This window comes from Solea solea, chromosome 20 (genome assembly GCF_958295425.1).
Source record: "Solea solea chromosome 20, fSolSol10.1, whole genome shotgun sequence".
Lineage (NCBI taxonomy): Eukaryota > Metazoa > Chordata > Actinopteri > Pleuronectiformes > Soleidae > Solea > Solea solea.
In genome coordinates, this window is record NC_081153.1 from 4,422,515 (window position 1) to 4,447,781 (window position 25,267).

At 42.4% G+C, this 25,267-nt stretch overlaps 1 protein-coding gene across 2 annotated transcripts in view; it reads right to left on the minus strand.

Moving 5' to 3' along the window:
- Positions 1 to 23,730, minus strand: part of LOC131447130 (growth factor receptor-bound protein 10-like) — a 51,534-nt gene extending 27,804 nt beyond the window's left edge. The window contains exons 1-6 of one of the 2 annotated variants that reach the window (XM_058618619.1): positions 23,368 to 23,730; positions 22,886 to 23,003; positions 19,478 to 19,583; positions 12,453 to 12,546; positions 3,626 to 3,905; positions 2,135 to 2,261 (exon numbers count right to left, since the gene is read on the minus strand). In XM_058618619.1, coding sequence (XP_058474602.1) covers positions 2,135 to 2,261; positions 3,626 to 3,905; positions 12,453 to 12,546; positions 19,478 to 19,528 — 552 coding nt within the window. In that variant the 5' untranslated portion in view covers positions 19,529 to 19,583; positions 22,886 to 23,003; positions 23,368 to 23,730. The remainder of the gene's footprint in view (positions 1 to 2,134; positions 2,262 to 3,625; positions 3,906 to 12,452; positions 12,547 to 19,477; positions 19,584 to 22,885; positions 23,004 to 23,367) is intronic. The other variant, XM_058618618.1, reaches the window with a different exon arrangement.
- Positions 23,731 to 25,267: the final 1,537 nt, after the last annotated feature.

Below are 25,267 nucleotides of genomic sequence, written 5' to 3' on the forward strand. Positions count from 1 at the left end.
AAAAGGCATTTTTCCAACTTTTTCCCTTTCTGGTGACAAAGACACTGATTCGCCGGCTTCCTGCAACAGCGCAAATTAAATTACCGTAACAACCACATGTTGGCTTTGACGTGCAGCTTCTCAGCCTTCAGAAAGCGTTGAAATTTATCTGATAGCACAACCCGTTGCGTAATTAACGGTAATGCAAACTTGTCGTCTGCTGTAAGCTTGCCATTAAAGGGTTAACACAGAAGCCCAGCTCAGTTTAAAACAGTTTCCAAAAAAATAAGCAAGTTATGCACCCCAACTGCAATTAAAATGTTAACAGACAATTATAACATAAAAACATATAGTGTCAGTATTTCAGTTGTCAAACCAGGACAAATGAAGACACTCTGCGCTCAAACAAAGGTCCTTCTGTGCCTGAACGCTTTCTGACTCCGGGTCTTGTGAGATGATGATGTCAACGAAACTTCAAAAATAATAACGCTCTGCCTTGTCACGAGGTATATGTGTGAGTGTGAAGATGAACGATGCCAGCTGTGTGTGCTGTATCGATGCAGGTGCGTGTGAATGCGTGTGAGTGTGTGTGTGTGTGGGGGGGTCGAAAATAACTTTTATTGTTTCGGGGTGGGCATCCTGAAAAAACATCTTTGAGGAGGATGGAACATTCCTGTGACCGGAGGCTCTGACAGGGAAGGAAGGGCAAGGCTGTGACACACACACACAGGGACGCTGAAAGAGCCCGGGCTGAAACGTGTGAACCGGAAATGGGCGCCTGTCTTCCCAGACTCAGCAGACAAATTCAAAAGGTTTTAAGAGAGATCCGCCCCTCAGACGTTCCCAGCCATATATTATGTATTCCCGGCTCTGACACGGAAGTCTGCGCTCTGTCTGAAGCATCCTGGAGACACTGCTCACCTCCACCCAAGGCAAAAAACATGTCACTCTCCGTGTGTGCACACGTGATGGGTGTGTGTACGCAGGGTCAGGTAACCCGGGCTGAGAAGATGTGTAATGGAAGGAAACGGGTCCGGTCAGCTGCTTTTTAAACACGCCCACACTCTGTGTGTGTTGTGATAGTGGTCAAGTAAAGGACAACAAAAAGTAACCTCAACCTCGGCTGTACTCACCATTAACAACTTCAAATCCTGACAAATGTTTATTTATACGCTGCAGCATGTGATGATAGTATGTCCGTGTCATTATTATCTATTTATTTAAAGCTGCGGTGTGTAACATTTAAATATCAAAAATGACTCCCTCTCTCCCTATGTATGTATGGTGGTGTTTAGGTCTTAGGTCTGTTTAGGCCTGGCAACAGTCCTGAAGTGATTTGTTTTGGGCTGAGACAGAAGCAGGAAACGGCAACATTAACAGTAACGATTAATCGATACCTAAATTAATTGTCAACTATTTTGACAATCAATTCATCAGTTTGAGTGTTTTTAAGGAATTAAAACAAGTTTTCTGATTTTTCAGCTTCTTAAATGTGAATATTTTCTGGTTTCTTTGCTTTTCATATAGCAAATAAATCATAAAAAGAGAATAGTTTTTGGTTTTTTGGACGTTGAGAAACACTGATCAACATTTTCTGAAATTTTATGGAACAAACGAGTACTCGATTAAGCGAGAAAATAATCGACAGCTTAATCGATTATGAAAATAAATTGTTAGTTGCAGCCTTTTCAGGCACACGTCGTTTTCCATGTCGTTTTGAAAGTTGTTTTCGGTGTAACTGAATCATTAGAATCAGTTAATTTGACTGAACTGAAACAAATACAACGACTACAACGGGTCGTGATGCGGCTTTCAACAGTGCTGTCGCTAAATACACCAGACTCCTCTGCTAAATATTGGAATTTTAAGACATTTCTTTTGCAAAATGTTGCTGATTAACGCATGACAAGCCGAGCTGAGCTACAACTGTATACAAGTGAATTGTACTGCTCAAAACAACCCACTTGTTCAGCAGTTTGATTGGATGGATAAATGCCTGTTGTCCATCCAAGAATCGTTCTTCTTGGATGGACTTCTTGTTGCTCTCCAAGAATCACAAAAAGTTACGCACTGGAGCTTTAACTAACAGTAAAATAGGTTAGAACTTCACTTAATTGGTTCAGTCAGAAACTAGTGTGTGTAACAGTGTACTCACATGGTTGTCAGTGGTCTGTATGGGGCTAAGGACAGGAGAGCCTGCTGGGCTGCAGAGCTCCGGGAAAGGGTTGGGGATGGCTGGCAGTGAGGCTGGACGCAGCTGCTGCTGCTCTTCCTGCAGGCACCTGCAGAGGGAGACAAACGCACTCATGTCACTCTACGAGCTCACCATTGAAAGACTTATGGGAATCATGGGGGGGGGGGAGAAACTAATTATTGGAGAGATTCTTACAATGAACTGCAGTTCATTTACACAGGGTCTACACAATTAAACTGAAGTTAGTCATTGTTGTTTGCTTGTTTGTAACTGCTTATTCTGACTTTAAGAAAATACATTTCTGCATTGTTCAACTTTATTGCAACCTTATTTCCTTACATATAGGGAAATCATTTCTTATTAGCAAAAGAAACTGAAGCTGAGCAGAGTTTTGGTGTCAGGTGTTGTTGAAAAGTGTGCCCAAACAACGAAGATCAAAGCTACAGTCATTTTTTTTAAGTGTCTCACTCTAAATATTTAAAATGTCTAAGTGGATTTAAAACTAAAACTCAGTGGTCCAATGATTCTGATACTAATTGTCAGTAAGTATCAAATCAAATGTGGTGGAATAAAAGGGTTATAAAGGCTTTGTTCTGGTGCCACAATAGGTCAGAGGGGTCTTAGTCACCAACACTTTATGCATCCATAGAAATACAGTACATTTAAACCAATTAGACTGTGCTGTTCTAACTAAACTAGATACAGCCAGAACAGTGTCACTTAATTCTGTTGCCTGCTCAATTCTTGTGGTTAAAACCAGTGCAATAATACACAAAAAGAAGGTAAAAACAGAAAAATGACATGACAACCAACAGGTGAAAAAAAGATACGTACTGCGCCTCCTCAAGCTGATTTTGAATTGTTAGTGGATGTAAACAATATTTAATGAATAATGTTCAATTAAATTTTCTTTGTATAGCGCCAGATCATAACATACATTATCTTAAGGCTCTGTACATAGTAAGGTAGAAACCTTTAAAATATTATAGAGAGCAGAGGAGAGAAACTCAATAATTCACACAATAGGCAAACACTAGTGGCATCAGTGGAGAGTAAAAAAAAGTCCCTTTTTAACAGGAAGAAATCTCTGACGGAACCAGACTCAAAGATGTGTGGACATCTGCCGAGACAGGTTGGGGTGAAAGGAAAAATGGGGGACAGGAGAGAAAGGGGGGGAAAGAAAGGACAAGAGGGAGGTGAGGTAGAGATAGAAGACAGAGACCAGGAGCAGAAATACAACAGCTGTATCTGCCAGTTTATCTTAGTAAATAATGTGTACTATTAACCATTATTTATAGTTGTCTAATGTAATCATTTAACCTTTCTGAAACCATAGTTAAAAACATTTATTTACACAGTCATCTTCAACCTTGTGTCAGGACTGTTACCATATGTATCTTCAACATAAATCACTGAAATCATCACAAAGAGCAGGTTGTGTGTGTCACATACCTGACAGCCTGGATGTGCATGGGCTGAGAGTGTCGCAGCTTCTCCCTGGAGGGGGAAGACGGGTGCAGGGGCGTGGTTTGACGACGGTGGGCCTGCTGGCCATGTCCTGGATAGGCGGCATGCACATGGTGGTGTTGTTGTTGTTGTTGGTGGTGGTGGTAGTGTGGAGTGCGCATGTGGCCATTGTTCAGGAGCAGTGCCGTGTCTGCCTGTGTGGAGTACACACTCTCCATGGAGGAGTTCATGTCGTTCACCAGCTGCTCCAGGTCCACATCATCATCTGAGAGCACAGGTGGCGTAGAGGACAGTGTCAGTGAAACGACAGCAAACATCCACTAGGTGTCGAGGTTACAGTAAACACAAAGCAAACAAATAAAAGGGGCACCTGAAAGATCATTATTCATGCTGTTGAATTTGGCTTATTGAAAGGATGAAAAATGACTTTTTTGATTATAGATATTTGTTTATTCCAGGCAATGTAATGTTTATACTTCTTTGTTTAAAGCAGGGGCCTCAAACTCAAAATGACCTGGGGGCCAGTGAACTTCTAGTCTGGTCAGGAGGAGGAGGGGGCCGCTCGAGTGAAAAAAAGTCTTAAGACAATATTGATATTGCACACCATTTTGTGTAAGTACATTTAAATGTTGAACTGAATAATGTGATGAATATAACCTAATGTATTATCATTATTATTATCATTATTATTATTGGATTTTCCTTTAATTTTCTCAAGATTTCAACAGTCAAATTGCTTCAAACTTAACATGGGAACTATGATTTCATAATGCACCTTTTCCTTGTGATGGGATTTTTATTCTGGCTTGGTTTTTCTTCCTCTGAGGTGTCGTACACTAACTCACTGCCTGTGCCATTGGTCAGATTATGCACATCCTGTCATTCAGGGGGCTGAGATGCATATTAAGCACTGGAGGTTGAAACCAACACTCACCCACAGACCAAATGACCAACCAGACCAGACCAGGGTAAAAGGGTCTCTCTTGCAGGACAGCAGTAAATAAGGCACTTGTAAGTGATCTTCTTTAACTTGTCCTGTTATAAATTAATTAAACTAAGAGCAGGTTTAGGGTCTAGATTAGGTTTAGTTTTAGGAATAAAAGTAATAAAAGATAAGCTTGCGCACAAGTGTAAAGAAACTTAAAGGAATAAATCCAGCATTGTGTGAAGGGCAAAGCAGGTGCATGATATGGCAGCAGGTGTCCTCACAAATGCAGTATGTAGTGTGTGTGTGTGTGTGTGTGTGTGTGTGTGTGTGTGTGTGCGTGCGCGTGCGTGTGCGTGCGCACTCGCGCATGTCCAAAGCCCTTTGGTCCTCTGCCTCCCACCCAAACACCACACACAGAATTCTTGACATTCCTGTAGGACGGAGTTTCAGCGCTCGGGAAACGTTCACCAGCCTTTTTATGGCACACGGTGACCAAAGCATCGGGGAAAAGTAGGGCACCAACACACAGACAAACACACACGCACACATAAATACACACTTTGAATTTTAAAAGCCATAATTTTTTTCAATGTTAAAATAAATTAAATGTCTCAAAAAATCGATCAAAAAAGTTGCATTTTTTGACACTGAATTTTGAGGTTATTTTAGAGATGCTGAATTGTTTTACACTGATTTGTTTGAGATATACATTTTTTTGACTGAATTTTTTTGAGACATTTTTTACAGTGAATTTGAGACATCAAATTTTTTTGAGACATTTTTTACAGTGAATTTGAGACATCAAATTTTTTTACACTTCATTTTTTGAAGTTGAATTTTCATTACACTGAATTATTTTTAGAAACGACACATTTTTTACACTGATTTTTTTTGAGACGCCAAATTTTTTGACTGAATCTTTTGAGACACCAAATTGTTTGAGACATCAAATTATTTTACACTGAATTTGTTGAGGTTGAATTTTTTTTAGACGCATACATTTTTATACAGATTTTTTGAGACATCAAATTTTTTTACAGAATCTTTTGAGACGTTAAATTTTTTGCGTCATTGAATGCTTTTACACTGAATTTGTTTTAACACTGAAAAAACAACAAATTCGGTGCTTGAAATTTGATGGCACAGATTTACTTCCACAGTACAGACACACACACATGCACCCAAAGGAGCCTAGAACACCATGTACACTTTTGCACCGTGCTGATGAGCATGTGTATGTAATTATACGGAATGAAAATAAAAGCACTGCATTGCACTACACACACACACACAGTAAACATGCACTCTGAGACACCACTGAACCAAAAACAGCAGTGGGCCTGTCTGATCTCAGATCACACAGAGGTATACACGACACTCACACACACAGAATGGACAGTCGGGGACAGAATGTCATGTGATGCTGGGGTTCATGGGTACAACATAAGTTGAGGTAAACAGCTGTAAAGGAACAAGAGAGCACACAAGGACGGTCGGTCGGCAGTGTTGTTGTTATGTAAAGCTGCGACGTACGGTCGAGCTATTTCACGACAAACGTTTTGATTTGTTGAGGAAACAGGAAACACACACTATCGCATAATTCATTACATTAACAATGGCTCCGTCGCTGGGTGGAAGTGCGAGTCGATGTGCACAATAGCAGGAACTCGTAAGTGAAATTCACTCACGTCTGTATTTACACCTTTGGCTTATGACAAAGTGAGGCTCCAGACTAAATAAATGTCTCTTCTGAGAACTTCCAATATTCATAAATCATGTAATGTGACATTCACGAAAGAAGAAAAATTGTCTTTTCTTAGAAATTTTGGGGCGTAAAGTATATACTTTCAGTTGTTCCACAAATTATAAAAATATCTGTGCGGAACAATAAAAAGAGGGAATGCTTTATAGCCGTGTTAGCTGCATGGCTCCGGGGACTGAGAGGTTGGCCTGCCAGTCCACCGCTTTTGACCAGAAGACAAACCCTAATGGCTTTGGTGATCCCCAGACTTTTCCTCCAGTGCCAACAAGTTCATATTTGTGGCTCTTGAGTAAATGTCTCAACAACAAACAGATGGATTGCCATAAAAATTTGGTAACAGGCATTCCTGTTCCCCACGGGATGATTTGTAATACCATTGTTAGCCTTCTCTTTATCTGTAATTTCCAGTATTTTTGGTTTAAACTAATGACATTTCCTTACAGCCTCAATGTGTTCTGTCAGTGTAAGAGCGCAAGCATGAGCTGACATCAGCACTGCCACTACTGACAACCACACAGGCTCTTCTGACATCTAATGGTGACATTGCAGATTATAACAAATTAGATTACAACACCAAACTCTGCTCAACCATTCCTTTTCCCATTTGTGTGGCTGTCATTCTTTTTTTGTTTGCATCGTGAGTGTCCCTCCTTCAAAATACAAAACATATGCTTGAGCTCAGTGATTCCCTAACCCACAGATGTCACAGGAGATTTATTTTGGGGGTCCCCCGAACAAATTTGCTGAATCTCCCCAACCGTTTAGTTAGGATTTTTGTTTATATATGTTTTAAATAACATGCATAAAAGTTGTAAAATATTTTACCAAACATCTCTTGCAAATTATTGATTTACCAATTCAAACTGATATTAGCTGTTGCTTTTTGTCACAATAGTTTGCCATCTTTAAATAGTGGGTCCCCTTATTTTAGTTTTAAGTTTGGGAAACATCACTCTATTCAGGCTGCTGTAGAAACATGGCAGTCCAAGATGGCTCCCCTTGGCTAAAGTACAAATACAAGGCTTATTTGCACTTATCCACTTATGTTAACATATTTAAGGTTGGAATTTTAATCTGCTAATAAACACACTGGATTTTTACAGCCATAATTTAAGCTCATCTCTTCTCCATCTTTGCCCCCCTTCATAGTCTTTATGCTAGGTTAAGCTAACTGGGCTAAACGTAATGGTGCTTTTTCCACCATACAGTTCTAACATCACTCAGCTCTGCTCGACTCTACTTGTTTTGGGCTTTGTGGTAGTACCTGGTACCTGGTACTTATTTTTTAGTCCTTAGCAAAGGAAATGTCTAAAATCTCAATATTTAACAGAGGATATTTAACAGTCTGTTGTATTTAGCGACAGCAAATCACAACCCGTGCAGTCGTATTTTAGTTCAGTGATGCAGTCTGTGCTCCGGTCATGAAGGAAGTACAGAACTAATCTTTTTACTAATTGATTCTAAAATTTCCGTACACTGAAAACAACTGCTTTGTGTGTTTGTGTTACCTATGAAACATCTGTTTCCCAGCCATGCTAAGACGACCTAGCGAGTAGAGCCGAGTCAAGCTAGAACTGAATGGTGGAAAAGCTCCATAAGATGTAGGTGATTCTATTATTGCTGGTGAATGCAAAGTTAATGCAATATTTTAAAAACACGTCATGTTGTGTGCACAAAAGTAAAATCCTTCTTCGCCTTAACACCTGGAAGTTTGAAGGTTTTCTCTCTCAGAACGTTTCCACCACTTAGTGATTTGGACAGATAAGTCCACCATAGTTCGTCCTCTCCCTGCCTCCTGCCGTTCCATGCTTAGCCAACACTGCGCTGCTGGCCTCCGTCGGGGAAACCAGAGTATGAGACGTATACTATAAAAAAGGTCTCCTCTTCATCTCCAGCTGTGACTTTGAAGGCAGCAGCAGTATGGGCTTAAATCTTGACAAAAAAACCTAGCATACATCAGCGGCCAACTCCTTCCTGCGAGCTCCCAGAATACACTGAATGAGTGCTCTCTGTCCCTGGCCACGACAACCTGCAATCATCCATCTCTGAGAGCCGTCTAGAGGTCAGACAAGAGAGCTGGACGTTCAGGTCGTCAAAGGCAATGCAAAAATATAGACTTCATTCCATTTAGCATAAAACAACCCTCACTTTTTGCATGGTACTCAAAGTATGCTGTGTAGTTTTAATTGTTTTGCAGTGTTTTCATTGTGGGAAGCCCATGTTTTTGTTTTTGTGAGAGTGAGAACTGGTGATTTCTAAAGACAACTCGTGCACACGTGTGTACGTACACAAGGTAAATAAGTAATATTTGACTCTCAAAAGGTACTTCTCATTACCATAACTCCTAGACCCGGTCTACTCAAATGGCGGCCCGTGGGCCACATGCGACCCATAGCCAACTTCATAATGGCCCAGCCAGTGGTTCCACCAGAAATAACTGAATAAATACCTAGAGAATCACTTTTCACTGTCCCTCAAAGACTCCTACATCAATTCCTACAGTAGTCGGAACGGTTTGATAGCAGTGATGGTTCTTCTGTATTCTGTTAAAGGCGGCATCGAATGCTTGTATCACACATATATGTTACTTATGGAGGTCTACTTACATATTTTAACTTGTTTTCATGGTTAAAAACCTACTAGTCGCTGCAAACGAGCCGATCAAAATATCTCCTCACTGACGTTCTCGTCAGCCGCGCTGTTTCAGACCAAAATCACACCCCCAGAATGTGGACTGTGTTGTGATTGGCCAGCCGAGAGCTTTCCCACTGTCCTGTGATTGGCCAGGTACCTGGAAGTGACGTAATTGGAAGGCCAGCTCTCAGATACACAGCTCCCCCTCTGGCACGGTGGATGCTCTGCATCTCAGCAGCTACAACGAGAGTAGTTCTTCTTCTTCTGCGGTTGAATGTACGCAACCGGATGTGCCCGGACTAGTGCCCGCACCAGGAGGCGCTGCGGTGGTGAGAGGAGTGGTGAGGATTTCTGATGACATCATCAGCATAGGGAAGTGTCGATCCGCTTCGCAGAGCCCAGGAAAACAATAAAACCCTATTTTCTCAGCAGTGGCTGAACTGTTTGTTCTGAAACTTTAGGGTTTCATAAACGAGGTAATGATGCAGATACACACACAAACGCAGCGTTAATTGGAGCTTCCAGTCTATGTCGCCTTTAAAGGCACTTTGAGATGCCGTTGCTAATATTGTGCACCTTTTTGATGTAACACACTTTAAATTGAGTCAAATATGAGAAACACTTTGAGGTGTATGAAGGACAGGTCCGAGCTTTGCGCCGTACTTGTCGTTACGGTAGCCCCTCAGGACTTCCGCGGAACGGCCGTCTAATCACAGACGAGATTCACCAGCGCGTCGCACATTTGTGATGTCAGCTTCTCAGTACCGTCATTCCTAAACGGTTAGTTATCATGATGTTCATAAGAGGGTTAAACCAGCACAAGACCATAGTTTTAACTGAACAGCCTCTGTAAATGACCTTTTTAGTGAAGTGAAGCAGCGAGCAAAAGATTTAGTCTGGCAAAGTACATTTGCTGGCTCGCATGCAGGCGACAGATGAGGAGGAGCCGACACGCACGCTACTTCTACTTCTTGCTCGATCAGTTTTTGTGGTGCAGGAAATGTAGACCCCCCTCGAAAAAAAGTTAATTCCTCAAGTTCACTTCTAAAACCTTTCTTGGGAACACCTTTGTGTTTTACGTTATCTTTATGTTCTGCAAAGTGTCCTTGGGTATTCTAAAGGTAATTAATTATAGGGATCGATCAAAATATCAATAATGTCATCCTTCTTTGTGGAATACAATAATCGATACACCAGGGTAAATATTGATATTTTAAGTAAACGTTCCTTGCCAGTTTCACTCGCCGAGTGTCGCTATTTCACGTCTCCTCACGAAGGCGCTGTTCAAATAAATGACGGGAAACTTGAGCGTCAGAAGTTACCTGGTATCGTATCGTATCTTTACTCCAATCTGTTTGGAGCTGTCTCACTTTACTAGCGCAGCATTGCTGTTGACTCCATCCATTTCAACCAGCTTCATTGATTTTTTTAGATACCATTATGAAATGTTTGCAGCTGTTAAATTCACCTTTGGTTAAAATGTATAAGGTTATATCTTACTTTTTACAGACAATTGTACATATGAACGACAGATAGATGTATTTATTATCTGAACATGACATTAATATCCATATCAAACACAGGAGAACCTAGGGGAGGAACCTTCAGGGAACAGAACGTCAACATATCACCAAAAAACAGGACGAGCAAAGTGAAGGTTAGTTTACCTGAACCTGGCTTGCGGTTATTTCTCTGACTTCGCCTCCTGCTTTGTTAGCCAACATTTATTTTTTTGAAAACTGCCAGTGGTTAATGATTGGTGGCTGCACTAAAAAAACCTTAAACAGACTTGTGCTTATATAACTATATGATGGCCCATTTTTAAAACCACACACCTCCTGCTGTATAATCTTCCTCTCGTGTGTTTACCTAAAGTTTTATGATGATTTATGTTAAGCACATAGCTTAGCTAAATATTTGGAGAACTCTCACAGTATACACTAACGTTTTGTGAAGCCGTGTGTCTAGATGTTAAAAAAACCTTAGAAGCTGTTAGTGTCATCAAATTGTTGTTGAGTTTTAGTGGAGCCTATGAGTTATGTATGATTAGGGAATTTTTTTACTTTCTCCTTGGCCTGACTGGTCGGGTTCTGCCACAGTTATTGCTTTTTCCATTACCATTTGAAATTGCTGCGTTTTTATGAGGATAGGTAAAGAAAGTCATATCAGTGCGGAGAGTTTTTTTTCACTTGAGAGAAATAAAGTCATAGCTTTGCATTATGGTGTGAGGAGAAAAAAAGTGTTTCCTTTTGTTTCTCTTGATATGATTCTTCGCTCTTCCTTACCTTCCTTTCTTCGTTTTCGTATTTGTTTTATTGGAACCAATTTTTATATCAAAAGCAGCTGATATTGATGCTTCATGATCTCGGGTTTGTTGGAAACAAGACGACACAAAAAAACTAGTAATTCAGTGACACACCTTCTCTAATCAACCTTGGTTTGTTGCAGCAAGTCTGGACCCGCATATCTCCACACCTGCCCCGCAGGCCTATGGCCTACTTACTATAAACTCCCCTCTCCCCAACACTGAGTGATCTACAGGCCTAAAACCTACATCCACTCACCCCGTTCATGTCAAGTCCTATTTACAAAACTGTCACATGAGCATGACCAACACATAACCTGAGCAGGCACTAAACAACTAAACCTAGAGAGAAAAAACGGTTGAGGGAGAATTTACAACCTCTCTTCGAGGTTGGCAATTTTCCAAAAAGGATTCCCAAGATTTTCCACGATGGCTGAAGGGCTTTCTGGGAATCTATTGGAGACTAATGCATGTGTACGTGTAATGGGAGGAGAGGGGGGTTGGTGTAGAAAAGTGCTGAGCAGGGCTAAAAGAAGGGGGTAAAACACTTTAGCACTTGCCTATATCCTCTCCATCTGGAGAGCAGAGCCTGCAGTGAAGGGAGAAGACGGTGATAGATATAGAGAGAGAGATCCAGTGGGCCAGCAAACTCATTTTGTATACGCATAGAATTATATGTACACAATGAGTAGATATTAAAGATTAAGGATCAATGTTATTTCTGCATTTCTTCATGGGGACGGCTCGTAACTACTTTGATTTGTTACCAATATCGAAACCTTGAGCTTCTATCAATAAATTTATAAGCCCAATATAATATTTTACCTCTTTTTTTAACAAGTTAGCCGTTAATAAGACGTGTGTGTGCTAAACCATTTACCAGGAGAACACGGAACATTTAGGCTGCTTTCTTCCATGACTATGTTAAAACATATTTACAGAGTGTTTTATATCCTTTTTTCAGCACAACCTATAGTGTGTGACCTATGAACACACACACCCCCAGGATGTCCATATAAGGAGTTGTGTATTATTCCCACGGCAATTTAACAAGGGTGCACCTGTGGCACTGATCTGTGCCGTGTGAGCACCGAGGGTTAATGAAGCATTTATATCTCATCATGTGTTATACGTTAAGTCTAATCAAATCTTATTTCCGTATGTAGGAGAAGTGAGGAGTTACCATGGTGATGTGGCAGATTTTGATTGGCTGAATGCTGAAAGCCTGGAACAATCAGCTCGTCAGGCCGGCGAGAGGAAGTGCGATCCATGCTTTCCTGTCAAAAAAAACAACAAAAAACCATGCAATGGGATTAGACGCCATATCATTTTCACAGGGTTCAGAAGGTCAGACAGAGGGTGAATATGTGTGTTCACTCTCCAGGAACATCAGGTTCAGAGAGCAGTGACCTTTTGACCCTGTGGCACTGACCTTTCCCCCTCTCTTTATTACTCAGCTATATACTCAGCTATTCCCCCCCCCCCCCACCCATGTGCTTATATTGTATATCCATATATGCGTTTGTGTATAAATCAATTTGAGAGAGATAAAACCTACAAGCTCTGGCACACTTTTTGACACGCACACGCTGCCAAGTTCCTCACACATCGTCTAATTTAAAGCAGCCTAGAGGCAAGAGAGCTGCAGCAGAGGAGAAAGGGAGGGAAAGGAGCCAAACATTTTCAATGTTCCCTTTTCCAGGAAAAAGAGGAACGCGGAAGCATTGCTTCCAGGAACTGCTCGTGGTCAGAGGTCCTGTTGTGCATGTACGCGCGCACAAATGCGCACACACACACACCGGCTCATTTTGAAAACATCCATAAATGCCCAGAGTAAGATTTAGAGCTCTGAGAAGCAGCCAAAAGCTTTCTAAGGAAGGCAACTTGCCTGCAGGGCTGTGGGCTGACAGCAAAAGTCTGCAAGCTTCAGCGGGAGCCAACTAGCTGAGATACAAAACCTAATCTTCTAAACTCTCCCGTCTCATATACATCATATACCATTCTCATCATGTGACACGTAAAGGCTGTGTGTGTGCGTGTGCGTGCGCGTGCGTGTGTGTGTGTGAGCAGTGAGCCAACCAATTGCTCCGAGCCAAGGTGTAGTCCAGTTTCATTAAAACTAAAAATTGTCATTTTAAATCATCTCATTTTTGTACAGATTAAACAAACACAATCAAGTGTTTATTATCAGGCTTAAGAGATGCTGCTATGTGGATTTTGTTACAGTTTCACAGACTAGGACTGAGTGCCCCCTCTCCCAAAAAGTCCTTATGCCAATGCTAAACGAACCCAGCTGCTGGCAGGAACAGAATATAACAGATGTTAAAGTGGTGCGGATCCAAATGCCAAATTGTCCAACTATTCTCTTATAGCCAACTCATACGTAAGTGGTGGAGGTGTGAAATAAAACTGACGGGCGTCGAGGGTCGCCGTCCGTTGCTTCACTTTGCTCACAATTCCAAGCGTCAGAAGTTGAGAAATGTCAACTTTCCAAGCAGCAGCACCAGCGTCAGCCAAACAGAACATGTTATGCAAATATATCAAAACGGTATTATACACGTTTAGCTCAAACGCAACATGGCCCCAAAGAAGAGCTTTCTGACATGGGCGCTCGTACCAGTTTTTGTCAGACAAATCGCTCCCAAGTATGGTGGTCATAGCGGACACTACATCATTAATGTATAACTGAGATTTTACCCATGATTCACAGTTAGGCAGAGTCCGCACCAGTCACCACTAGTTAGGGTCAGTTGGCAAGGCTAGTTAGCACAGAAATCTGTGAGTGTGCGACTCGTGAGTAGAGACTCGAATCGGCAAGTGTGTGAGGGTAACAGACCCGACCTGACCTCAGTCGCAGGTTGAATTTTTGGAGAAATCTGGACGCAATCAGGTTGTGTGTGCTGATTACCCACTGAACTGTAAACATTTGTTGGCCAATGGCCAAGTAGAAAGGGAACTTGGCTTTTAACCTGAGGGTTGCCTGTTTGAGTCCCCACCAGGTCAAAGGGGGTGCTGGGGTACCACTGAGCGAGGTACCCAACCCCCATTACTCCCCGGGTGCTGCTCAGTGGCTGCCCGCTGCTTTTAATTCTAGGAAGGTTTCTAGTAGATGGGTTAAATGCAGAGAAGGAATATCCCTATGGGGATTAATAAAAGTACAAATACGAAGTAGCGTCAAAAGACGTCAGGAAGTAGTGTCAGAAGAGGACAGGAAGTAGCGTCAGAAGACAACAGGATGTAGCACCAGAAGACGTTGGGAAGTAGCATCAGAATATGACAGGAAGTAGCGTCAAAAGACGCCAGGAAGTAGCGTCAGAAGGGTTCAGGAAGTAGCGTCAGAAGACTTCAGGAAGTAGCATCAGAAGACGTCAGGGAGAAGCATCAGAAGATGACAGAAAGTAGCGTCAGAAGACGTCAGGAAGTAGTGTCAGAAAACATCAGGAAGTAGCGTCAGAAGACATCAGGAAGTAGCGTCAGAAAACATCAGGAAGTAGCAGGACTATCAAAACAACGATGGCGATGTTTACTCTTTATACTCCCATGAGAGTTTGATGCATTCAGTTGGCTTCAGTTGTCATAATAAAATGTGCTAAAACCACTCGGTTAGTGTGCAGCATGTCCCCAGCTTAAGAAGCAACTCTTGCTACTTAGTTAGCCATCACAACCCAGACACTGCTCTGCTAACCTCTGATAGCCACCTTCAGCACTAAGCATCGGGCTGCCATCTGTTTAACATGACACATATATGTGAGGTGGCCGTTTAGACGCCAGACATGTTGGACGACTGTATGCCTGAGAAAAGTGAACACGATTCTGCAAACACACTTTAAGTGTGCAAAAACTCACTCAGCAGTTATGTCATGAACATATAATTGTGAACAATGCGGGACAGTGTCCTAGTTCTACTATCAGTAGCAGCACTGTTAATATATAGCTACAAGTAAACAGAGGGAGAACTGCCTCCCCTCTGTAGAACTAGTGCAGTAAAAGAGTCAGCTTTAACAGCTTTAACACTCCTCATAAAAAAAAAAAACACTGAGTGAACTCCCCACAATGCACTTTCTCTGACTCTTCTGTGCGCTGAAGAGATTGTGCTACGTGTACTCTTACTTCGACGAGGAGGTTAATGACAAGAAATCCAAATTTTGTGAAGTCATGACTCCCTTTCCTGAAAAAGGCCTCGGTTTCTCAGTAAACGTATTTTCCAGATGTGGACTGTTTTGCACAATCTGCTGAGCTGCCAATTGTCATAAACAGCATTCTTGATATGCTAGTCCAGGGGTTATAGTGGTGCCACAGTGCTCAAGGAGAGGCTTTCATTTTAATAATAATGTGTACGCTGTCATTTGGTAAATTCATTGTTTTCATAAACTTGGTCACAGAAACAAAACCCTGGAAGTTTTAATTTGTAACAACCAGGCGTCGGAAACCTTGTCGGTGCTCTGCTCCAGAGCTCAGCATGGTAGAGTGCGTATTTTTTGGCATTTCCAATAGGAATAACCGACCCAGTACCCTTCCCTCATGGTATGGTTTCCACTTGGCTATACTGGAAAAAATAGCATAAACTACGGATAGAGTGGCTGCGAGAAGGAATGTGTGGACTGATGAGAAAACCACAAGATTGTTCCACTTTGTAAAAGAAGCAGACATTACCACAATAATCAATTGTAAAGCATCAACAAAATGCAAGCATACTGTATATCAACAGCTAACGATGCTCCTTCGTATCCTTGGTAGACTTTGGTGCCACCTATTGCTTATCTTGGTGAACTAACTAGCAATATTCACTTTATAGCAACTAATAGGGTCTTTGAAAATGTAAAATGTATGGATTCCCAGAATGAATCAGCTCTAAAACAAGACATTTCAATGTGTGTTTCCTACTTCTTGAAAACCTTCAAATTACATTTGTTTTCATCCAATAATTAATTACAGTTTTTGGAGTCATGAGTCAAGTGTTTTTCGAGGAAATCTCCAATGTGGCGTTTCAATCATCCTAACATATTCATGTTACTCTTGCGAAACTTTTCCACCCCGTGAATAGCCTACAGCATTGTGACATACTTTCTTTTTAACGCATCAAAGGCTACTCTTCCTCGAAAGCACAAGCAAGGGCCCATCACCGTGGAAGACGCTCAGCTGACCTTAGGACTCGTAGGAACAGAAAGAACAGGCGATAGTTTATGTTCTCAGATGGAAAACATAAGTTTTCAGGATTTACTGGCACAACAAATACAGGATTATTCCGTACGGTTTTGAGTCATTTCTCAGCTGAGCTTTTGAGTTGATGGACTCTGCAGCTTGAACGTGCTTTGCAGTGTGTGCGCATGTTGCAGGTATTACTCATGAATTAGGTATTTGTTATTAGTTACCTCTGCATTTAACCCATCCTTTTTTACACAGCAGTAGTGAACACACACTTGCAGGAACAGCGGGCTGCACTTATCTGCGCCCAGGGAGCAATGATGAATTGCTCAGGGGCCCCCCCTTGCCCGGCATTTGAACCAGCGACCTTACGGTTTTACGAGAGCCCGATTCCCACTTGTCTTCCTCAAGGGGACAAATAAGCGAGTCCCCATAACGTGAATTATTACATTTTAAGTGTTGTATGGTTAGGATGAGAGTTAGAGGTAGGCCACTAGTAGTTATGGTTAACCCTTTTGTGACCATTCCTGTCGTCGCTGACCGCTTGTGATAGCTAGAAAATTCAAAAACTATGGACTGGCGATTTGTCCAGGGTGTTGCCCGCAGCTGAGATCGGCACACTAGAAAAAGGATACCAGATGGAAGATGGATACCGGAAAGCAGAGAAATAGAGCTTTGCACCCATATACTTATCACTACGGTAACCCCTCGGGACTTCCACGGGAACGACCGTCCAGTCACAGACGAGATTCACCAGCGCGTAAGTACCATCATTCCTAAACGGTTGAATAATAATAATGCCAGATATCGAAAGTTAAAGTTATCTTAGAAAAAGGGGGCAGAAGCACTCAAAATATCATCAAAATAAGTCCAGGATTATTATGACGGTTATAAGAGGGTTAAAGTTAGAGTAAATCTCCAGGAAATGAATGTAAGTAAATGTGATGTCATAGAATCCAGACTGTGTGTGTGTGTGTGTGTGTGTGTGTGTGTGTGGACACGTACATTTACAAACATACCCTCATGCAGTACATAAAGGAGGAGGAGGAGGGGAGGAAAAGGCTCCTTCCGCTGAGGTATCTCTGCACAGAACCATAGTTCTCACTAAGATTGGGATGTACGCACGTACGCACGCACTTTGGAGACAAGCCTGGAATCCTGCCCAGATTTCCAAAAAAAAGGAGGACTCAACTGCTCCTTATCTATACACTAAACCCACTGTCTCTGCTCACAGAGACACTTAGGATGTGTGTGTGTGTGTGTGTGTGTGTGTGGACCATGCTGTGTCATGTCAACTGGCAACCCTTACATAACAAACACAAACACAGCAGCAATGTTGTAACCCGCTTCTTCCCCTCTAACCATCAAACTGTTTTTTTTCCTTTCAATTCAGGGTGGAGGAATGTTGTTTTCTATTCACTATTCACTGCACTCTTACTGGAGCAAAAAAAAAACTTGAATCCTGGAGGCTAACATGAGCCGGTCCAACTTAATGTCGGTTCAACGGGGGCTCAGCGGTCCCACGGTTTGGGTTCGCAGGGAGCTGCATTTTTCTACTTCCACTAAGAGGGATAAGGCAGCTGAGGCTACGTCACCTCCGTCGTCCCATCAGTCCCTTCCAAGACGTCACACATTCAGTCCCATGCTTTTCAGGCCTGTGTCGCACACAACAAAGCCCACAGCTTGTTATTGTTGTTTGTTTTAGTGCTCTATTTATAGACTTCTACTATGCTCTTTGGCCAAATTCTTTAGGTTAGTGCAGGGCTGGGAGAGCGGAGAAAAATCCAAGGGGAGAAACAAAGGGCTCATTCTGCAGGAGTTGGACAGTGGATGTGGCTCTGTTGTGTTGCACAGATGCCATATTTCACCTCACTAGACTGGGAGTCATTCAACTTTGAAGCGGAGTAGACTCACAAAGCCAGAGGAAGGTTTGGATAAGTGCACTTTCCTCAAACTACAGTCTTTCCCAACCAAAGCACAAACCGTTTCCAAAGACAAAGATAATATCCAACTTGAAGCTGAACAAATTCAACATTTTAGAATTAGAAGTCATGATAATACAGATACAAAGTTCATAGTGAACTAAAAAAAATCAAAACCAAGCATTACTTGGTCAAAATTATTGACTGACAGCCCAAAAACAGAGTGAATAATCTACACAAAAGACAGAGACGGATGAAGCCTTTAGTCCGTATTTTGCGTTCATTTCGTCCGTCGCTGTGCACCAAGCAGGGGAGCTCCCGACGACGGACGAAATGGAGCAATACCACCTGAAATTCTGGGGGTGGGGGGGTGGGGGGGGCAGTATAGGGTTAATAGTCAGGAAAACTATGAAGAAGCAGTGAAACAACTGTAAAACATGCTATCAGAGCTTGCTGGCTTATCCCCTGTAGCAAGAAAAACAGAGTGAGTTGCCAGGCGAGTTGTCAAAAGTCACGGACAACATATGCAAATATTGTAAAATGCCGCTCTACATCGATCTCTCTCATCGACAACGCCAACGAGTAATGTTCCCCATTAATGGGATGACTCGATCAATAACATTTAAATGAAACATTGTTGAAACACGTGCAAGACATATTTTGAATCAAAGCAATGTAGACAACAAGCTACAACCTGGTTTTTATTAAAAAGAGCCGTCTTTTCGAGTTGGAGAAACTACGTTGATCTCTACGTGCAGTCATCTGTGAGTGAAGGGACCGTCTACAAAGTGCAACACCCGAAAAAAAAAGATATTAAAAAGCATTTGATGACTTCGCCGTAATACAGTGTAGTGTCATCAAACGTTCTGTAAACTTTACTGCATAAAAACATCTGAAAAACGAATGATACACGGATTATCAAGGATTATTAACATTTGTTTAATCAGACAGGTGCAAATTGAGGAGCTCAATGAAAGTTAGAAGTTACACCTGCACTTTCCTGCTATGACCGGTCTGAATGTCTAGAATGGAAAAAAAACCTTCAGCTTTTCTGTTAACATGCAAATTAAGGCGTGGTGTGTCACATCATGTTCTGGCTTCTGTGCATCTACCACCACTAACAAGCACAAGATACATTTACCTGGTAGTTTGGATGCCGTAAGAAGTAGTCAGGACATCCCGCTAAGGCCATGGTGTTCCTTCAGTGTTCCCTCTGTGGGGGATTGACAGGTCTCACCAGCAGCACCCTGCACGTGAAAGGAATGAGACATAGATTTACTCCCTATAATCAGACCCCACAGTCGGAATAATTTATCACATTTAAATCCACAAATGGTCTGGCTCCAGTTCAATAAGGCCACGTCCAGATGGAAGTGGCACGAGACGTAAACGATCTTTTGCTTTGCCATTTTCAGACGCATCGTTTCTGGAAATTAAATGACTCAAAGTGCTGTAGTACACCAGGACTGTAAGTGGTGCTGTAACGTTGCATAAAAAAGCAGAGAAGAAGACACTGTACACATTTACAGATATAACTACAGAACAAGAGCGAGCTGTGGCTGTGCAGTGCAGTCGACTGTGTGTGTGGAACAACCACTGATGTGTTTTATTATTCAAGTAAATCTAACGCTAAAACAAATCTCTAAAGACAGGACGTGTTCTGGTGATATCTAGTGTCTTTTCAGGCTGACTTTAGTTACTTTTCATTAGCAGTAGTTGGTAAAACACTCAAACAATCTCCAAACACAAGACAACTGAAATTTTGGGATTTCCCGCTCTGGGAAACCTGTTTACGTGTAGACGGTCCCTAAAACTTTGTGTTTTTTTGGTCTGCCTAAAGAAGGAAGACAACCCCCCCCCCCTTTCTAAATCCAACACAATCTTAAAGAGAAAACAAAAGTCTGCATATGTAAATGAATGTGCATGCACGGATGGACGTGTGTAAACACAGGCCATTGTGCGCAGCACACACACACACACTACACACACAAAAGTCAGTCCCCAAACAAAGCCTGGGGCTTAAAGACGACATGAGAAACCCTCTGCGAGGCTCACAGCACATGACCACATGACCGCTCTCCACCTGCAGACTGATGGAGAGGGTAAAAGTGAAAAGATGGAGAGAGGGAGCGGGGGAGGAGAGAGGAGGGGGGAAGAGGCTTTCTTACACAACATGAAATAGGAGTCGGCAACTTCCATTGCATTGTGCAGCATTATCTGCTCTGAGTAAGCAGAGGGGGGGAGTTGTCTGTGTGTGTGTGTGTGTGATGCACAAACTGCAGCCCTGTATTGCGTTATTGAATAAAGAGAGCATTTTGATGCAAGTTGCCCTCTAGAGTGTAACAAAAGTATTTGCAGCTAACACCCTGCGACTCCTTCCAAAACACTATAACATGAAGATAAAGGGGAGGGTTCCTGTCGTGTCGTTATTATGTCATTTCTTTCTTAGAAGTCCATTTTGCTAGAATCCAACCCCTGGGCCTCGTTGGTTTCTTCATATTCACAAAATCAAACATTTTCTTTGGATTGTGAACATGGATTCTTTCTGCAGCGACATATCAGCCACCGCTGCGACTGATTCTACACTGAGCTGCGTCTCTTTCACGAAATAACCCCCCCCGCAGGGTGTCTCCATTGTACAGGTCATTATATAACACATATCAGATGGTTCAAACAATATCTCTTCCTCCTTCTCCTCCTCCTCCCCCTCTCTTTTCACCCCAATAATTACTGTTTCCACTGGGGTTGTGCTATCTTTAGGTTGTTCTGCTGACTGAGAGTGTGTGTTTAAGTGTGTGTGTGTGTGTGTGCAGTGAAAGACAGCCTCTCTGCTGCTGGTAATTGCACACTTTTTTCTTTTTTTCTCTCTCTCTCTCCCTACAGTGACCACTTTTATATCTCACATGTTCTTGCATAGGCTTATATATGTGTGTGCGCGTGTGTGTCTGTGTGTGTGTGTGTGTCCACAGCAATCAAAGCACTGGGCAAAAGGGCGAGCGGGGCAGATCATATGTGTGTGTCTAATAAGCCTGAAAAGCAAAGCCAAATCTCCAAGTGCTTGACATTTGCTGACATTTGTGGTTCCTCCTGCGGAGAAAGGGAGTAATTCAGCTTTACTGGTCATACGGGGAGATCTGGAGAATTAAATGGAGCAGGGAGCAACTTAATAATGCCACATGTGTGTGTTTGTGTGTGATTTTGTGTGTGTGTGTGTGTGCACGTTGCCCACTCCTATTTCTTCACCAGCACAAAAGGGCTCAGATCATCAAGAGGGTTTCTTCTGTTTTTTTTGTTTTTTATCCCTGCAGAATTTAAGTGATTAAAACTGTATTGTTTTTCTCTCAACCACGGTGGAAAAGGTAACAAAAAAACCCTCTCCAAGGTCGTTTTCACACCAATGGGCAAACATACGACACATATAACACATATACGCTGCAACAATGGGCTCAACCACCTATCGTTCTACACTCGCGTATGTTTTAGTTATTTTGTACCCACAATGCCCTGCACTCTAGTCTTCTTCCTGCATTTGGTTCACTTAAAACAAACCTAGACCTACCTTTTTAGGCGGATCAGATTTGGGTTGCGCATTCACACCTCCCCCAAAAGAACTGGACATTTGGAGCAAAAAACTAGGGTTTGATTAAGAAGGTCTGGTGTGAATGCACCCTAAAGGCCCTGGTATACTTCCATGCATGTAGACAACGCATGCGTGAACTGACCAGTAGGTGGAGTATTAAGCCCCGCTCACCAAGCAGAGAAAACCATTTTGACAACAGAAGAAGTAGTCGCCAAAGATAGTCACCCGAGCCTGGACCTGACACCCTGACTCCCCCGCATGATGGGCCTTTCAGCTGTGAGCCGCTTGAACCGTGATCATTGAACGTATCGCCGTTCTCTTCTTCTTTGGTAGGAATGCGTCCTTTTCCCTGCGTGCAGACTTGTACCGCCACCCGATGGTGAAGTGGGGATACTACAGGGCCGTGACGTGCGAGTATACCAGGGTCCTTGATATGCCGCACGCGCGGCATGTGTGTGGAAGTATAGCAGGGCCTTGAGTCATTAAGCCATTCCCAGCCACATACACTCTTGATGATATCTGATCCTAAACAGACCTGTGTTCTTCTTTATGCATCAGGAAGGAAGCAGAACATTGAGCAGCAACTAATGGAGCTTTATGACAGGCTATCAACACACACACACATTCTTGGACAGCTATCTTAGTCTGGACACTCAGGACAGTATACATTCCCTTAACCTTAACCATCACAACCTGATACCTAAACCCTAACCTTTAACCTCACACTTAAAACCATCCTTAAGAAAATAACATTATGTCCCCGCAAAGATGGCTTTGGAACAAAATTAACCCCTTTCTCTCTCTCTCTCTCTACACACACACACAATCTCCAAAACCCTTTACTCTCACCTTAACCTTCTCAACTACACGCCCAGCACTGTGACTAAGAACCATCAGAAAGCCCTTTAAAGTTGGTCCTCACAAACACACACACACACGCACACGTTTGTGCATTTAGTCTTCACTTACATTTAACCCCAATCTCAACCGAACCACACTTCAAATCAGCATCATGAAGTGTTCGCCTCACTACAACCAGGTTTTAGGTCTCCATGAGGACTCGGGGTCCCAATAAGGTCAGTGTTTCCTACAGAAAAGAGGTAACAAACGCACATAGATAAGAGAGAGATGAGATGTTTGACACCAGAGGAGCATCAGTCTTTTATCTGTCTGTCTGTCTGTCTGTCCATCCATCATCACTAGCCCTGTCTCACTGTGACGGCACTGTTTAAAAATAACAGCTAGCAATGTCCACAATAATGTAAACAATAAGGTCTTCTTCTTGACACTGTGTCTGTTGCCTTGAAAAGGACAATGTCCTGCAGCAGTTGGACACATGTGCTGGAAATCTCTGTAAATGTAAAAATACTTTTTACACAGAGACACTGAGAGTGAGTGTGAGCACATGCATGCAGCAGCTCACAAAAACAAATCACCAAAGTGCTGCTTACGGTAATGAGAGAACAGGACGCTGCTGAGGAGGAACCGTATCCCGGGACTGGGAGCGGGACAGGAGCGGGACCCGGTGCACTTCGACTGGACTGAACAGTCCACGCAAACTGCTCAACTCACTCACTCACTCCGTCCGTCCGGTCCGCGGCTCTGTTGTCTTCACCTTGTCCCCCCACCCCCACCCCGAAGTGCTTTCCTCGCGCACATACACTCACGCGCGCGCGCGCACGCACACACACACATAGACGCGCACTCACACTTGGACACGTCCAAACACACGCACTGGTCTCACCCTGCACTTTCCGACCAGCTGACACCTCTCTCTCTCTCTGTCTCTCTCTCTCTCTCTCACCCCCAACACTTACACACACACACGCACACACACACTCTGAAGGAACTCTCTCTCGCTCTCGCTCTGCTCCGCCCTGTTCTCAACAGCACACTGTAAAAAATGACCCTCGTTACATGTGTTTTTACAAGTTGGAAACATTTACCTTATTATAAGTTTACAAAATTTAACTTTTTATTGCAGGTGTGTCATATGGAAGAGAAACTTTATATTTAATCTTTCAAGCAAAAGTTAAAATATTACGAGAAGAAAATCGTAATATTAAAAAAGTCCCAATATTATGAGAAAAAATTTCCTAAATTTATGAAAAAAAGTAACAATACTTTGAGAAGAAAGTCATAATATGAGAATAAAGTTGTAATATTACAAGAAAAAGTCATAATATTATGAGAATGAAGTCCTAATATTAAAAAAGTCATAATATTATGAGGAAAAAAGTCATAGTATGAGAATAAAGTTGTAATAATACGAGAATAAACTCATACTATTATGTGACAAACTAACATTACAAGGGTTAGTTAATCTGGGTTAATAAAATCTTAATGCTATGAGAAGAAAGTCATAAAGCTGTTTCTTATATGTATGACTCAGTATCTCAAAAGATTGATAAATGTAACTTAATATCTCACAATTATGACTCGGGTGTGTATAATTTTTTTCCAAGTGACTTGAAGCTCGGTCGTAAAGGTGGACAACATGAAAAACTGGGTCAAATAATATAGAATTCAGAGCTAGCTAAGCTCATAGATTAGATGAACCAACAAATGAGAAATCATAATCGCCAGACAGTAAAGATGAATATTTACAGGCTATAGGTCAGTGTTTCTCAATCCTGGTCCTGGTGACCCATTGCCCAGCACGTTTTACAACACACCTGATTCAAATACACGGGTCGTTCTCAGGCGTCTGCAGAGCTTCATGACGAGCTGATCATTTGAATCATGTGTGTTGGAGAAGGGTAACAGCCAAAACATGTGCAACGTCTCTCAATATGTACAACGAGGTTTGAAAAGAATGTGACCGTGAAGCTCGACATTTTGTGCAGCGTGTTCAAGACCTAACTTTAACCCTTCAAGTAGACTGAGGCCTCCACATGCCTCCGCTCTAAAAGTGACAGTCATTAGTGTCAAAGCATCCATCAGTGTTACTACACTTCAATCAATCACACGGTTGCACATACAGTTGTACGGTACAACATGACCCTGAGGGAACATTGTAATTAGTGAGAAGTAATCTATTATAGCCTTCTTTTTCTCACTATAGTACAGCACTCATGGCGGACCCACACGTACGGGGTGGAGGTGTCAACTGAAGCACTGCTCGCTCGCGTTAAGGGTGGTCTAACTGTGTTGTGGGTCTACAGAGCTCAGGTAGATGACGTTACACAATCCCATCATGCAACATTCCTGCTAAAACAATGCGATCTTGGCAGGAAGCAGTGCTGTTCACATCCAGGGGTTAGGTTAGGGTTAGGGTTAGGGTTAATGCAGGTAACTTTACATATTGCCGGGGGGTGAAGAGGCCGCTTGTCACGACGAGCCAACAAAAGG